Raw genomic sequence first — 16,266 nt, forward strand, 5'->3', positions numbered from 1 at the left:
AATTCCACTGATTTCAAAACTTGATCCTCCAGAAAGTGGAGAACAACACTTATGCAGCTTATGTAACACTTAACACTTAATAACACTTATGTKATCCGGTGTTCGACCGGATTACCAACACCAGACTGATGAGCTAAAATAGACATAAACCTTGAATATGGCAGACCAATCCGAACTCCTTTCTCAGCATGTTCAGCCCACTCGTTATCTCAGCCAATCATGGCTAGTGGGAAAGTTGCTATCTTTTTATGTGGCTTAACCAACAAGGCTCGTAATTTAACAATTTTATTTGTATTTACAGATGGCATACAAGTTTTTTTAAGGCACATGAAAGTTCACATGTTCGAGAAGGCATTTCTGCCAAAAAACGGATTTTGAAAAAAAATACATTTTTTTACCATCCACCGGCTCTCCTGTGAAGTCGTGACTTGCGACATACACCTAGTTTCCTGAATCGGGTCACAAATATAAAATATATTTTGATTTGTTTAACACTTTTTTGGTTACTACATGATTCCATATGTGTTATTTCATAGTTTTGATGTCTTCACTATTATTCTACAATGTAAACAATAGTAAAAATAAGAAAAACCCTTGAATGAGTGMGTGTGTCCAAACTTTTGACTGGTACTGTACTGTAGGTGTTTTCAAAGAATCGCCAGTCAAGGTGAGCTCCCCCCCACCCAAACATCCTACTAGCTCCCGCRCACTCAATCTGTCTTTTCAGACTTCCTGGTAGTTTGACATGAGAGAAAAAACATTTTTATCATTTTTATCCATAAAAAATATTATAGGTGATGCTTTAGTCACTCAAAAGGCTATTTTACATGGGAATCAGAATGACTGTTCKGGACCTTTAAGTTTACATTGTTCTTCTCACTTTCTGTTAGTTGAGGTAGCATTAGATTTCTTTCTAATGTAGTGTAAAAAATAAAGCATATATTGTGATTGAGGACAAAATGTCACAATTTCACTCAATTTACAAATGTTAACTTTTTTTCATTAAAACCACTTTAGGATCCGCCCCTTTTTTTCAATTTTCACCTAAAATGACATACCCAAAACTAACTGCCTGTAGCTCAGGCATTGAAGAAAGGATATGCATATTCGTGATATAATTTTAAAGGAAACACTGAAGTTTGTGGAAATGTGAAATGAATGTAGGAGAATATAACACATTAGATCTGGTAAAAGAAAATACAAAGAAAAAAAACAACAATTTTTTAATGATTTTTTGTACCATCATTTTTGAAATGCAAGAGAAAAAGGCAAAAAATATTATTCCAGCCCAGGCACAATTTAGATTTTGGCTACTAGATGGCAGCAGTGTATATGCAAAGTTTATGACTGATCCAATGAACCATTGCATTTCTGTTCAAAATGTTGTACCAAATGTGCCTAATTGGTTTATTAATAACTTTTCAAGTTGAAAACTGTGCACTCTCCTCAAACAATAGCAATGGTATTCTTTCACTGTAATAGCTACTGTAAATTGGACAGTGAAGTTAGATTAACAAGAATTTAAGCTTTCTGCCAATATCAGATGTGTCTATGTCCTGGGAAATTTTATGGTTACTTACAACTTCATGCTAATCGCATTAACCTATGTTAGCCTATGTAACCGTCACYTGGGGGACCCACCGATCCTGAAGAAATGCATCACTTTTTTTTTTCAGGAAATGAGAGAAATACATTCTGAAAGATGTGCTATAACGAATAAATTATTTTTATTTTCTCATCTCACAAAATATGACAAAATCTTTTGGGCAGTGGTCAACTAACTTTTTTGGTGACCACTGCCCTATGCAGGCTGAGATCTACAGCACAGATGTTTTTTTTTTAAATTTTTACATTAAAAAACGTAAGCCTATGCAACAGTAATCTATTAAAAACAGTTTTGTATCAATGAGGTTTGTGCAGTATGCTATAGGCCCAATATATTATCACTGCATATTGGCTATGATTGAATTGCCCTGCCAATGTTGTTCCTCTCAAACCATTATCAAATTGTATTTAAAAACTTGATGTATATGATCACACTGGTAATAGATCATCATTTGTTGTATTACTTGTGAGACACAGCTAAGTGAGCATACATTTCAATTATTTGCTTTCTTCATTTTACTGGACTGATGGTGCCTGCATCTGATGGTCAGTCTCATCGTTGGACCGTCCCTCAGCTCTCCCCCCTCCGCTAAGACTGACCAAAAAGGGGAAACCGTCTTCGAGCTGATGGTGAAACTCAAGTCACACCGCATCATTTCTGCCTCATACAGAAATCCATGTTGTTACTCCTATGACTAGAGAAAGTGACATATTCCACGATATTAAAAAACACAGCCGCTAATAATAACTACGCAAGCCTATCGATACATTTTGCTACTCATTCATTGAAGCTGCAGTGCTGGTTGCAGCGCAAGTGGATCAGCGCCTTTCATGGCTTATAAAGTGTTGAATAAAAASTATTGACTGTGCTGAATGAAACTTAAACATGAAAACGGCACTGCTGTATTTGTTGGCAGTCTCTCTTTAGTCATGGTTTTAGACGTTTTGGAATCACAGTATCAACGAGAAAGTCTATAGGTGCACTTGATTTGCTCRCCGAGCACGCCGAGTAGGCAGAGTTTGTACCTTCAGACACATGAWATGGTTTAAAATGGGAATACTTCACCTACCCGGTGTTCAGGGCAGCTGAAACAAATGCACCTACTGCCAACAACGCAAGACAGAAAAAAGTAGGAATGCAAGGCTTTATTATAGAAATGTTTCTCCATTAATTTCTTATGGCTGGGGGCAGTATTGAGTAGCTTGGATGAAGAAGGTGCCTAGAGTAAACTGCCTGCTACTCAGGCCCAGAAGCTAAGATATCCATATTATTAGTAGATTTGGATAGAAACACTCTGAAGTTTCTAAAACTGTTTGAATGATATCTGTGAGAACTCATATAAAAAATCCAACCAGGAAGTGGGAAATCTGAGGTTTGTAGGTTTGCCTATCCAATATGGGGTCATATTGCACTTCCTAAGGCTTCCACGAGATATCAACAGTCTTTAGAACCTTGTTTCAGGCTTCTACTGTGAGGGATGAGGGAATGAGAGCTGTTTCAACAAGGTGTCTGGCAGAGTGCCACGAGCTCACTCAGGCGCGCCCCCGTGAGAGGTAGCTGCGTTCCTTTTCGTTTCGAAAGACAAAGGAATTCTCCGGTTGAAACATTATTGAAGATTTATGTTAAAAACATCCTAAATATTGATTCTATACATCATTTGACATGTTTCTACGAACTGTAATGGAATTTTTTGACTTTTCGTCTGGCCTAAACGCGAACAAAAAGGAGGTATTTGGACCTAAATTATGGACTTTATCAAACAAAACAAACATTTATTGTGGAACTTGGATTCCTGGGAGTGCATTCTGATGAAGATCATCAAAGGTAAGTGAATATTTATAATGCTATTTCTGACTTCTGTTGACTCCACAACATGGTGGGTACCTGTATGGCTTGTTTTTGTGTCTGAGCGCCGTACTCAGATTATTGCATGGTGTGCTTTTTCCGTAAAGTTTTTTTGAAATCTGACACAGCGGTTGCATTAAGGAGAAGTTTTTCTAAAACTCCATGCATAACACTTGTATCTTTTATCAATGTTTATTATGAGTATTTCTGTAAATTGATGTGGCTCTCTGCAAAATCACCGGATGTTTTGGAGGCAAAACATTACTGAACATAACGCGCCAATGTAAACTAAGATTTTTGGATATAAATATGAACTTTATCGAACAAAACATACATGTATTGTGTAACATGAAGTCCTATGAGTGTCATCTGGTGAAGATCATCAAAGGTAAGTGATTAATTTTATCTCTATTTCTGCTTTTTGTGACACCTCTCTTTGGCTGGAAAAATGGCTGTGTTTTTCTGTGACTAAGTACTGACCTAACATAATGATATGTTGTGCTTTCGTCGTAAAGCCTTTTTGAAATCGAACACTGTGGTGGGATTAACAACAAGTTTATCTTTAAAATGGTGTAAAATGCTTGTATGTTTGAGGAATTTTAATGATGAGATTTCTGTTGTTTGATTTTGGCGCCCTGCACTTTCACTGGCTGTTGTCAAGTCGATCCCGTTAACGGGATCTCAGCCGATCTCAGCCGTAAGAAGTTAACTAGGAATGCCTTGGAGATCGACCATTCTATCGCGATCGACTGTTTGTGACCAATGCTGTAGGGCGAGCAATGTGAACTCACTTCCTTCCAATCTATTTTGAAGATCTCTTTCAGGGAGTGCCTCAGAGCTCCGGTACCCCCAGGGTGGTGGCTCCCTCCCAGCCGGCTATGGCAGCTCCTCCTGTGGCGTGGTGGTCCGYAGGGCACACCGCGGCCGATGGGCTTCCCCTAGGGATGAAAGCAACAAGGTGAGGATCTCATGGACTATCTACAGTACTGTAGCTCTCTGGTAGCCTTCGCCCGTAACGTATTGGCTATAGCCAACTCCTAGAAAAGAAAGGCTGCGCATTTACAGTGCCTTCGTAAAGTATTCAGACCTCTTGACTTTTTCCACATTTTGTTACGTTACAGCCTTATTCTAAAATGGATTAAATAAATAACAATTCTCAGCAATGTACACACAATATCCCATAATAACAAAGTGAAAACTGTTTTTTAAAAACATTTTTGCAAAATAAAAATAAAAAACACCTTATTTACATAAGTATTTAGACCCTTTGCTATGAGACTCGAAATTGAGCTCAGGTGCATCCTGTTTCCGTTGATCATCCTTGAGATGTTTCTACAACTTGATTGGAGTCCACCTGTGTTAAACTCAATTGATTGGACATGATTTGGAAAGGCACACATCTGTCTATATAAGGTCCCACAGTTGACAGTGCATGTCAGAGCAAAAACCAAGCCATGAGGTCGAAGGAATTGTCCGTAGAGCTCCGAGACTAGATTGTGTTGAGGCACAGATCTGGGGAGGTGTACCAAAACATTTCTGCGCATTGAAGTTACACAAGAACACAGTGGCCTCCATCATTCTTAAATGGAAGACGTTTGCAACCACCAAGACTCTTCCTAGAGCTGGCCGCCAGGCCAAACTGAGCAATCGGGGTAGAAGGGCCTTGGTCAGGGAGGTGACCCAGAACGCAATGGTGACAGAGCTCCATTGTTCCTCTGTGGAGATGGGAGAACCTTCCAGAAGGACAACCATCTCTGCAGCACTCCACCAATCAGGCCTTTACGGTAGAGTGGCCAGACAGAAGCCACTTTTCAGTAAAAGGCACATGACAGCCCACTTGGAGTTTGCCAAAAGGCACCTAAAGGACTCTCAGCCCATGAGAAACAAGATTCTCTGGTCTGATGAAACCAAGATTGAACTCTTGCCTAACCAAACGTCACGTCTGGAATAGAGACATGGCACCATCCTACGGTGAAGCATGGTAGTGGACAGCAACATGCTGTAGGGATGTTTTTCAAGGGACTGGAACAGTAAGCATCGAGGCAAAGATGAAACGGAGGAAAGTACAGAGAGATCTTTCATGAAAAACCTGCTCCAAAATGCTCAGGGCCTCAGACTGGGTGACGTTCACCTTCGACAACAACACGACCCTAAGCGACCCCTTGAAGTGGCTTAATGTTGTTGCACCCGTTAGTGAGAGTCCTGTGCCAATTTAGGTGAAACGTTTCACAAGTGGTTTCAAATAACCAACTAAATTCAAGCTTTGTTTGGCAAACCCTGTCTTACTGTTCATTTTACAAGAAATGTTTAACATAGCTCACAATGTATAGTCTCTTCTTTTCTTTTTCTTCCTCTGTCTCTCTGCAGTATGGAGAGTGGGACTAGAGGCACATGCTGGGTTCCAAGGTTTGTGAGGGGGGCCTGATGGGGTTTGCCTCGCGACGACGAAGAGGAAGAGAGACCCTGTTTGGCTCGGAGCTGCTCTCGCCCAGCGGACAGACGGACGTGCAGACCCTCGCCATCATGCTGCAGGAGCAACTGGAGGCCATCAACAAGGAGATCAAGTAAGTCTTCTGGTACAACGCAAACAGGAATGGTGGGTTTGACTGAATTCCTAACGGACCTAAAATTGCCTCAGAAATACGTCAATAAACTACACTCTTACTATATCCTCTGTCCCATTCGATGGGTGATCCAGAGGGCAAAACCCCAACATTAACTAAAAATCGACCSCTCTTTGCTTTTCTACTCTGCTTTGTCCAAACCAGGAGTGAATAATAACACCGATACAGATGGAAAAACTCACACTCAGTTGCTTTACTCAAGCCAGAGGTTTATTGCACATGCATATCATAAAATAGTGATACCGCAAACATCTCTTTGCGGCTCTCCTCAGGAGTTTTTTTCCTATTTTTCTCCCTTCTCTTTCTTCTCCTCTTTTCTCATCTCCTCCACTTGCCCCTTTCTGTCGCATCACTCTTCCTTTCCTCCCCTTTCTCCTCTCGTCGCCACTCTCCTCTCAGGCTGATCCAGGAGGAGAAGGAGAGCACTCAGCTGAGGGCGGAGGAGATCGAGAGCCGGGTGAGCAGCGTGGCCTTGGACTCCAACCCTCTCCTCCCCCCCTCCTCACTGGGCGGGGGCAGGGAGAGTGTGGGGAGGGGCTACATGACCCCCTCCCTCACTTCCTCCACCTTGGCCTCCCCGTCTCCCCCTAGCTCTGGACATTCCACCCCTCGACTGTCACATTCCCCTGCCCGAGAGTCAGACAGACAGGTACAGTACCGTACTGCTGGTGGCTGTCTGTGTTTGGACACATCTAGCATTTCAATGTGCACTTCTTGGTTGTTGCTCCCCAACGGGTAAGGCTAGTTGAAATGACATCATGTCAGTTTACAATCAGAACTGGTTATAACCTAGTTGTAGCATCATTTCAATAGTTTTACCCGCTGGGTAAAGGAGCTTCTTCTTTATGTCTACACTGTGTTTGATTGTGTTTATTTGTGTGTTTGGTCTTCTAAATATATTCTCATGTGGCTGCGCGAGAAAAACAATTATGCCAATCTGGTATTATTGTTGCTGCAAGTCTCAAGTGTGCTGTGACTTAAACAAGCGGAATTGTTTACAGTACAACAAATAAATATKGTTTTCTATTGTGATTATAATGGGTGGAACTGTCTATGGGGTTCCAAATTAATTAAACTAGCACAGTTACTTGAATGAACACATCTTCCTACAGCAATTAAAATGTATTAGAGTGGTCTACAGTGACTCAATTGAACTGATTCTCTGTCAATACAGAACAGCAAAGAGAGCGACGACTGCCGGGCGCTAGCCCTGATTGACTCTACCCCTCCAGTTCCTCGCGCTCTGCGATTAGACAGAATGACTCACACACACCCAGGGGCGGGGCTGGATGATCACCGCGAATTCCGCAGGTACAGAAATGACTTTAGTCTACATTGTGTGGTGTTTGTTAGGAAGCTAGGTAACATAATTGACTTCCCGTTGAAATAAAGAAAAAATAATATATATAAAATAGCTTGCCAATAAAATATATATAGAATAGATTACCAACTAGATCCGTGACCCTCATGTGTCACTAGTGATGTTCTGAGATTAATTTGACAGTCTGTCTGCTGATGGTGCAACCACCAGTAGTCAGGACTCTCTCCACAAAGCCAGCAAGAGGAAGAGCATCAAGTCCTCCATTGGACGCCTGTTTGGAAAGAAGGAGAAAGGGAGGATTGGAGGACCTGGGAGTCAGTCTGCCTCTCTGGGTAAGTCAATATAGAGTGTTAACCATGTGAGTGGTATGAGGGTTAGAAATAATGTAAGGTTGCCTGCACACTTATACAGTATACACTATTATTTGCAATATAACAGTAATATAATTTACCCTAAAGACATATACAACAAGGTCAGCTACTTTCACAGTTTTACGAAGAKAAACCGATGGCAAAACCGATTTTCCTCTAATCATGTGGAGTATTTCTAGACCAAGGGCTCACCAACCTTGTTCCAAGAGAGCTACAGTCCTGGAGGTTTTCACTCCACCCTAATATAGCACACCTGATTCTAATAATTAGCTGGTTGATAAGCTGAATCAGGTGAGTTACAACTGGGGTTGGAGTGAAAACCTACAGGAGGGTAGCTCTCCAGGAACAGGGATGGAGAACCCTGTCCTAGACAGAGGTGGTTTAAGCCAGTGTTAAACTCATTCATTCAATGGAGGGCCTAGTGTCTGCAGGTTTTTATTTTTTATTTTCAATTAAGCCCTAGACAACCAGGTGTGAGGAGTTCCTTACTAATTAGTGACCTTAATTCATCAATCAAGTACAAGGGAGGAGTGAAAACCCAGACACTCCGCCCTCCGTGGAATGAGTTTGACACCTGTGGTTTAAGCAGTGACCTTTGACCTCAGCCTCCACGCCCTCTGATGACCTGGGATCAGCCGACCCCCTGGGCCTGGCCAAGATGGGAACTGGCACCGTGGAGAAAGATCGCCGCAGCAAGAAGAAGCAAGACCTGCTAGAAAAAGCCTGTCGTCAGGGTCTTCCCTTTGCCTCATGGGATGGCCCCACCGTGGTCACATGGCTTGAGGTACGTTGTCTCARTGGTTAACTATCTGGGAGGAAATCATTAATGATGTGCAGTGTTTTACCTGAAGGTGCTCCATTTAATTATGAGTGGATCTGAATAACGTACAGTACCAGTKAAAAGTTTGGACACACCTTTTCAGTCAAGGGTTTTTCTTTATTTTTTTACTATTTTCTACATCGTAGAATAATAGTGAAGACATCAAAACTATGKAATAACACATATGGGATCATGTGGTAACCAAAACAGTTAAACAAATCCAAATATATTTAATACTTGAGATTCTTCAAAGTAGCCACCCTTTGCCTTGATGACAGCTTTGCACACTTGGCATTCTCTCAACCAGCTTCATGAGGAATGCTTTTCCAACAGTCTTGAAGCAGTTCCCACATATGCTGAGCACTTGTTGGCTGCTTTTCCTTCACTCTGAGGTCCAACTCATCCCAAACCATCTCAATTGGGTTGAGGTCGGGCGATTGTGGAGGCCAGGTCATCTGATGCAGAACTCCATCACTCTTCTTCTTGGTCAAATAGCCCTTACACAGCCTGGAGGTGTGTTTTGGGTTATTGTCCTGTTGAAAAAAGAAATGATWCTCCCACTAAYTGCAAACCAGATGGGATGGCGTGTCACTGCAGATTGCTGTGGTAGCCATGCTAGTTACGTGTGCCTTGAATTCTATATAAATTGCAGACAGTATCACCAGCAAAGCACCCCCACACCATCACACCACCTCCTCCATGCTTCACGGTGGGAACCACACATGCAGAGATCATCCGTTRACCTACTCTGCATCTCACAAAGACATGGCGGTTGGAACCAACAATCTCAAATTTGGACTCATCAGACCAAAGGCAGATTAAGAAGAAGTATCTTCTTATTATTGGTAGTTTTTTCCTTTAGTAGTTTTTTTGTTGTTGCAGCAATTTGACCATTATGGCCTGATTTACGCAGTCTCCTCTGAACAGTTAATGTCAAATAAAATAAAATGTTATTGGTCACATACACATGGTTAGCAGATGTTAAAACCTGTTCGGGATCAGTGTACCACTGGCGGTACAATTTCCGGTCGAACTGGAGGGCGGTAATTCAAATAAATTCTAATAGTTATTATAGCTGTTAAACATTTAGGTACATAAGTGTCTTATATAGGCTGAAAGCTTAAATTATTGTTAATCTAACTGCACTGTTCAATTTACAGTAGCTATTACAGCGAAAACATGCCATGCGATTGTTTGAGGATGGCYCCCCACATCAACAAAGAAAATTGCACTGGRACATGTTTCATACATTCACATATAAAGATMAAATATTCACTTACTTTTTGAAAATCTTCCTCTGATTTGTCATCCAAAGGGTCCCAGAGATAACATGTAGTGTAGTTTTGTTAGATAAAATCATTTTTTTATATCCCAAAAAGTCTGTATAGTTGGTGCCATCGATTTGAGTAATCCACTTGTTCAACTTGCAGAGAAAGAAATCCAAAAATCTACCCCTAAACTTAGTTTCAACAAGTCAAAATACGTTTGTATTTACTCCTCAGACACCCTAAAATGTAATCAAACTATAATATATTTTTCGGAAAGAAGTATGTTCAATAGGAAACGGATTTTAGCAGGTGTGTCACGTTCCTGACCTATTTTTATGTTATTTTGATTATGTTTAGTTGGTCAGGGCGTGAGTTGGGGTGGGCATTGTATGTTGTGTGTGTTTGGTTAGTCTATGGGTGTTGTATGTGTATGGATAGTGTTTGTTAGGTTGTCTAGTTATGTCTATGGCTGCCTAGATTGGGTCTCAATCAGAGACAGCTGTCATTCATTTGTCTCTGATTGGGAGCCATATTTAAGGTAGCCATAGGCAGTAGGCTTTTGTGGTGTTTGTTTCCTGTGTCAGTGTTTGGACCACACAGGACTGTTTTGAGGTATGTCACGTTTGTTGTTTTGTAGTTTGTAGTGTTTCTTGTTATTTACATTAAACATGTACAATTTATCAATCCGCATCTTGTCCGATCAATGTCCATCCTCGTCTGAGGAGGAGAACGACTTTGACAGCCCATTACAGAACCACCACCAATCCAGACTCAAGGAGCGGTGTAAAACGGGTAAGGGGACAGCGCAAGAAGGAGGAATGGACTTGGGCGATGTATTGGACGTAAAAGGTTTGCTTAGCAACTGGAGGAGATCCTGGCTGGAGGGGATCGCCTCATGGGACAGCTGAGGCACTGGGACGAGCAGAGGCAACCGGAGAAGGGAACCGGACGTTATGAGGGGACCGTCTAGCACGGAGCCCGAAAAAGCCGTGAGTAACCACCCAAACTTTCTTTGGGGGGCTAAGAGGTAGTGGCCAAGGGCAGGTAGGAGCACCTGCGCCACTTACCAAGGCTAACCGTGGAGAGCGGGAGTACGGGTCAGATCACGACCGTGTTACGCAGTAGAGCGCACGTGTCCCCTGTAACGTGTGCATAGCCCAGTGCGGGTTATTCCACCTCCCCGCCTGGTTAGGGCTTAGATTGGGCATTGACCAAATGTCATGAAGCCAGCCCTACATATTGGCCACCAGTACGTCTCTGTGGGCCGACTTACATGGCACAGCCTTTTACGTATGGTGTCCCGGTTTCGCCTACATAGCCCGGTGCGGGTTATTCCCACCACTCCGCACTGGCGGGCAACGGGGAGCATTCCAACAGTAGCGTTGGGCAGGCTCGGTGCTCAAGGGAGCCAGTACGCTTGCACGGTCCGGTATTTCGGCGCTACCCCCCGCCCAGCCCAGTAACTCCAGTGCCTACAACTACGCACCCGGCTTCCATGGTTCCAGAGCCCTGTTCCTCTCCACGCACTCTCTCTATGGTGCGTGTCCTCCAGCCCGGTGCTTCCAGTTCCGGCACACGCACTAAGGCCACCTGTGGCGTCTCCAGAGCCCTGTAACACACTGTTCTTCTTCCCCGTACTCGTCCTGATGTGCGTGCACTCAGCCCGTGCCACCAAGTGCCGGTACCACGCACAGGAATATAGCACGCTTGAGAGTTCCCGTGTTGCCCCTGTCCCCTGCTCCCCGCCTAGGCTTTGAAGTGCGTGTCCCCGTCCGCGTGCCTCCAGTTCCGGCCCACGCACCAGGCTAACAGTGGCGTCTCAGCGCCAGAGTCTGCCGTCTGCCCAACGGCGCATGTAACGCCTGTCTGCCATGAGCCTGCAAAGCTGCCCGTCTGCCATGAGCCTACAGAGCCTTCGCCAGACAGGCGCAGCCAAGCCTTCCCCAGACAGGAGCAGTTTGAGCCATCGTCTCCGCAGCGGCCATCTGAGCCATCGTTCTTCCGCAGCGCCATCTGAGCCATCCGTCCTCCCCAGCCGCCGTCGCGCCATCCGTCTCCCGCAGCGCCGTCTGAGCCATACGTCTTCCCCAGCGCCGTTAGCTTATCCGTCTCCCCAGCGCCTCTGAGCCATGCCGTCTGTCCCGAGCCATTAGAGCGCCGTCTGTCCGAGCCGTCAGAGCCGATTGTTTGCAGTCAGGAGCCGCTAGACGCCAGTCGTCAGTCAGGATCTGGCCAGAAAGCCGCAACCAGACAGGATCTGCTAGAGCGCAACCAGAACAGGATCTGCCCAGAGCCGCCCACACCAGACAGGATCTGCCAGAGCGCCACCAGACAGGATCTGCCAGAGCCGCCAACCCAGACAGGATCTGGCCAGAGCCGCCAACCAGACCGGATCTGCCAGAGCCGCCAACCAGACAGGATCTGCCAGAGCCGTCAGTGACCATGAGCGTACAGAGCCGTCAGGACCATGAGCGTCCAGAGCGTCAGCCAGGGCCATGAGCGTCCAGAGCCGCTCAGCCAGCCATGAGTGTCCAAGCCGTCAGCCAGCCATGAGCTCCAGAGCCGTCAGCGAGCCATGAGCGTCCAGAGCGTAGCCACCATGAGCGTCAGACCGTCAGCCAAGCCATGAGCGTCCAGACGTCAGCCCAGCATGAGCGTCAGAGCCGTCAGTCCGCCATGAGCGTCCAGAGCCTCAGCCAACCATGAGCGTCCAGAGTCGTCAGCCAGTCATTGAGCTGGTCCCTTAGCCAGAGCGGCCTATTTACCCAGAAATGCCCCTCAGTCGAGAGCTGCTATCGGTCCGGAGCCTGGCCTTTCAGTCCGGAGTTGCCCTCTATCCTGAGCTATCCTCTCTATCCTGAGCTTACCTTCTCTATCCTGAGCTACCTTCTCTATCCTGAGCTATTCCCTCTGTCCTGAGCCCTATTCCCTCTGTCCTGAGCTATCCCTCTAATCCGGGTTGCTGCCCTTGTATTCGATGTTACCCACAAGGATTAAGTGGGTGTAGTAATGAGGGTGGTATTTGTAGGGGGAGAGGGAAGCTGGGATTGACTAGGTGGGGTGGGGCCTTCGCCCTGATCCTTGAGCCACCACCGGGTCCAGATGCCCACCCAGACCCTCCCTACGGCTTTGTGCTTGGTTGCGCCGGAGTTCGCCACCTTATGGGGGTTATGTCACGTGTCTGACCTATTTCTTTAGTTGTTGTATGTGTTAGTTGGTCAGGACGTGAGTTTGGGTGGGCTTCTATGTTTGTGTGTTTCTGGATGTGGTTTAGGGTTGCTGGTATGGCTCTTAATTAGAGGCAGCTGTTTGCGTTCCTCTAATTGAGCAGTCCATTTTATGGTAGGTTGTTTCACTTGTGTTCGTTGTGGGTGGTGTCTCCTGTGTCAGTGTTTGTCCGCACATACGGGACTGTTCGGTTTGTGTTGTACATCGTCATTTTTATGTGTATGGCTATTTTCCTGTTTGTGCGTTCCTCGTGTTCATGTAAGTTCGTCGGCTCAGGTCTGTTTTTTACTCCGTTTGTTGTTTTGTTAGTTTATAGTGAAGTTGCGTGTTTTCGTCTTGTCTTTATAAATATTATGTGTTCACAACCCGTCTGCGCCTTCGGTTCCTCAATACTCTCCTTTCGGTTGAAGAGGAAAGGAGACGCACCGTTACAAGGTGGCGCAACTTCATCATGGTGCACGATGACACAGATTTTCAAGACTGTGTCTTCATGGGACTTCCGGCAATGGCGAAGCTCTAACAAAACGCGTCTGCGTAGCGTCCTCGAACTTTCAAAAAATTAAGGCATTTTGACACGGTTTACCAGTTCGTTAATAGTGAGTTGGAAGTTAAAACATCTATTCTATCGCCAAAGCAAAAGATGCCCAATATGTCAAAGCCTCAGACGAGGCATGGAAAAATGCCCCTCTCTGACAGCCCTTCTTCGGCCTCGTAGGATGCTAGCTCGGAAGAAGCACCAGCATGGTTCAGAATGGAGATGGACAAGGGTATAACAAYAATCCAAGAGACACTTTCTGAACACCTCAGCAAAATTGATATACTGGTCGATAAACTCCACGAAGACCAGAAAGTCACAAAGGGACGAGTGACAAAGTTAGAAGAAGACCATGCTGACCACCAGGCTGCCATCCTGGACGTCCGCGAGGAAGTGGACCAAAAATACAAGAAGTTGGAAGACGCCATCTCTAAACGCGAGGATACATTTTATTATTACGAGACTACAAGGTTTCCCGGAGGCCCGTGGAGGGAAGAGACGCAATCTCCTTTCTACAGGAATGGATTCCCAAAATTCTGGATCTATCCCCTCCGGGAAACGACTGGCTAGATGGCTAGCGTGATAATGACTGGCGAGGTAAAGTTGGATCATAGCTAATGCTGGCTGTGCTATTTAGCCAGCTCGCTAAGTTTACAAGGGTGTAGCTATAGCTACTATACATCCACACTATGCCAGGTAGTTACATTTTTGCTGTCTACTTTTATTTTACGCAGATAGGTCGGGTTTGGTTAAATAGTTATTTGGCTTTTGACTGGGTTTCAAGCRTAACTATGTTGTTTATATTTCTTCGTGGAATTTTAGCTACTATTACYTTTGCTGGCTTGTTTATTGTTAGAGATGTATGCTAGCATTAGTGATACTGAGGCAGGGATAAGCTACACACTGGCTGTCCGCCTAATTGCCAGCTAGCTGATAGCTTTARACTTGTGTATGTGCGTACATATATAATATTTTMGGGGGGGAGGGTGAACTCAGGAGGATGGTGATTGTTTGACTACTTGTCCCTATTTTTTATWTTTGAGAGATGATAGTTTATCGTCTGMTAAAGYTTTTCATTTATACATCATAGCTTGATGTCTTTTTTCCTTACCTGCTGGTCATCGCTTTTGTCGCCGCGCGGCACAGGTTTCAGGGCGCATTGGGGAATGCCGATTGGTTGACATTGGGGTGTGCGGGTAGGCTCTGTTGGTGACTATGGATGCACCCGAGGTTTTTGTTGTTGTTGAGACATGCTCAAGTGGGGCTAAATAGTCCGGTCATTATTGTTGTAATCAAATTGTATTTTGTTACTTGACTAWCAWTATTTCCATGCTACAAGGAACAGTCAATGTACTTCRAATTCCATATACATARAATTTAGAATGAACCTAATTCGAGTGATGCTATGCKTAGCAGGTACATCTAGCTTAAAGACTYGRGTCTAAGGATATGGGTTCTTTAACTCCCTCAGTTGGGGAGGGGTTGGGTGTGTTTGTGGTAGGATCAGGGTATTAGTTRATGAGATYMTTACTACTTTATACTTTCATAATTTKATTTTGTACAAGTTGTATACACTCAACGCAATTTTGTTTCTTTCCTTTTCCCTATTTCTTATTTTCWTTAAAGATGTCGGCACCTAATAACTATACATTTATGACACTTAACATTAGGGGTACTAAATGCCCAGTCAAGCGCAAACGCATTCTGAATGATCTAAAGCAGCATAAGGTTGATATAGCTCTTCTTCAGGAGACACACCTGACTGACTCTGAGCATGATAAACTGGAGAGAGAGTGGGTGGGTCAAGTGTACTATTCATTTTTCACCTCTCGGGAAGAGGGGTGGCCACTCTCATTAATAAGCATTGCCCCTTTCAGATACAATCTCAGATTAAAGACAAAGGAGGTAGGTTTGTGATCATTCAAGGTTTCATTAACACTGAGCCCYTTACCATTGTGAATGTGTATGGGCCTAACCATGATGATCCTACATTTTACCAAGACATCTTTTTGAAGTTAACATGCCCATCATCAGATATAATAATGGCAGGGGATTTTAACTTGGTACTGGACCCTTCCAGTGATAGATCTTCCTCTAATAGTATCAACCTCATACAGGCAGCTAAAATGTTGAAGGCAGAAATGAAACATTTTGGACTTGTAGACTTATGGAGAWTWCACAACTAAAAGGTTAAAGAATACTCATTTTACTCCCCTGTCCATAAATTACTCTAGAATGTACTTATTTCTTATTCCTMCAGSCKAGGGAAGTTTAACTACTGMCTGTAAMTACTTACCAAGATGTATATCAGATCATTCTGCCCTGCTGGCTTCAGTACCAATCAGTAAAACACAACCACCCTCAAGAAGATTTGGCACATACTTACTAAATAATCCCACATTTGTAACATTTCTGAACACTCATGTAGACATATTTTTTTAGCACCAATAACAACTKTGCCTCCCCCTTAATTTTATGGTAAGCTCTCCTTGCATATCTGAGGGGGAAAATCATATCCTTTAGTTCAGGTGCTCGTAAGATGTATAAGGCTCAAGTAGATTCGTTGGAGAATGAAATTAGAGATCTGTAAAATGAGCATAGTATAACATTTGACGACTCAACTCCACAAAAATTTGACTCAAAGCGAT

General features: G+C 44.1%; 1 protein-coding gene across 1 annotated transcript in view; it reads left to right on the forward strand.

Annotated features, from left to right (window-relative positions):
* LOC111977257 (liprin-alpha-3-like) overlaps window positions 1-16,266 on the forward strand; it is a 70,980-nt gene that overhangs the window by 31,707 nt on the left and 23,007 nt on the right. The window contains 6 exon segments of the mRNA XM_024006641.2: window positions 4,265-4,409; window positions 5,819-6,015; window positions 6,475-6,724; window positions 7,250-7,386; window positions 7,607-7,728; window positions 8,373-8,551. Of these exon segments, the coding sequence (XP_023862409.1) occupies window positions 4,265-4,409; window positions 5,819-6,015; window positions 6,475-6,724; window positions 7,250-7,386; window positions 7,607-7,728; window positions 8,373-8,551 (1,030 nt within the window).

Source organism: Salvelinus sp. IW2-2015, linkage group LG17 (assembly GCF_002910315.2).
Source record: "Salvelinus sp. IW2-2015 linkage group LG17, ASM291031v2, whole genome shotgun sequence".
In the NCBI taxonomy this organism is placed as follows: Eukaryota; Metazoa; Chordata; class Actinopteri; order Salmoniformes; family Salmonidae; genus Salvelinus; species Salvelinus sp. IW2-2015.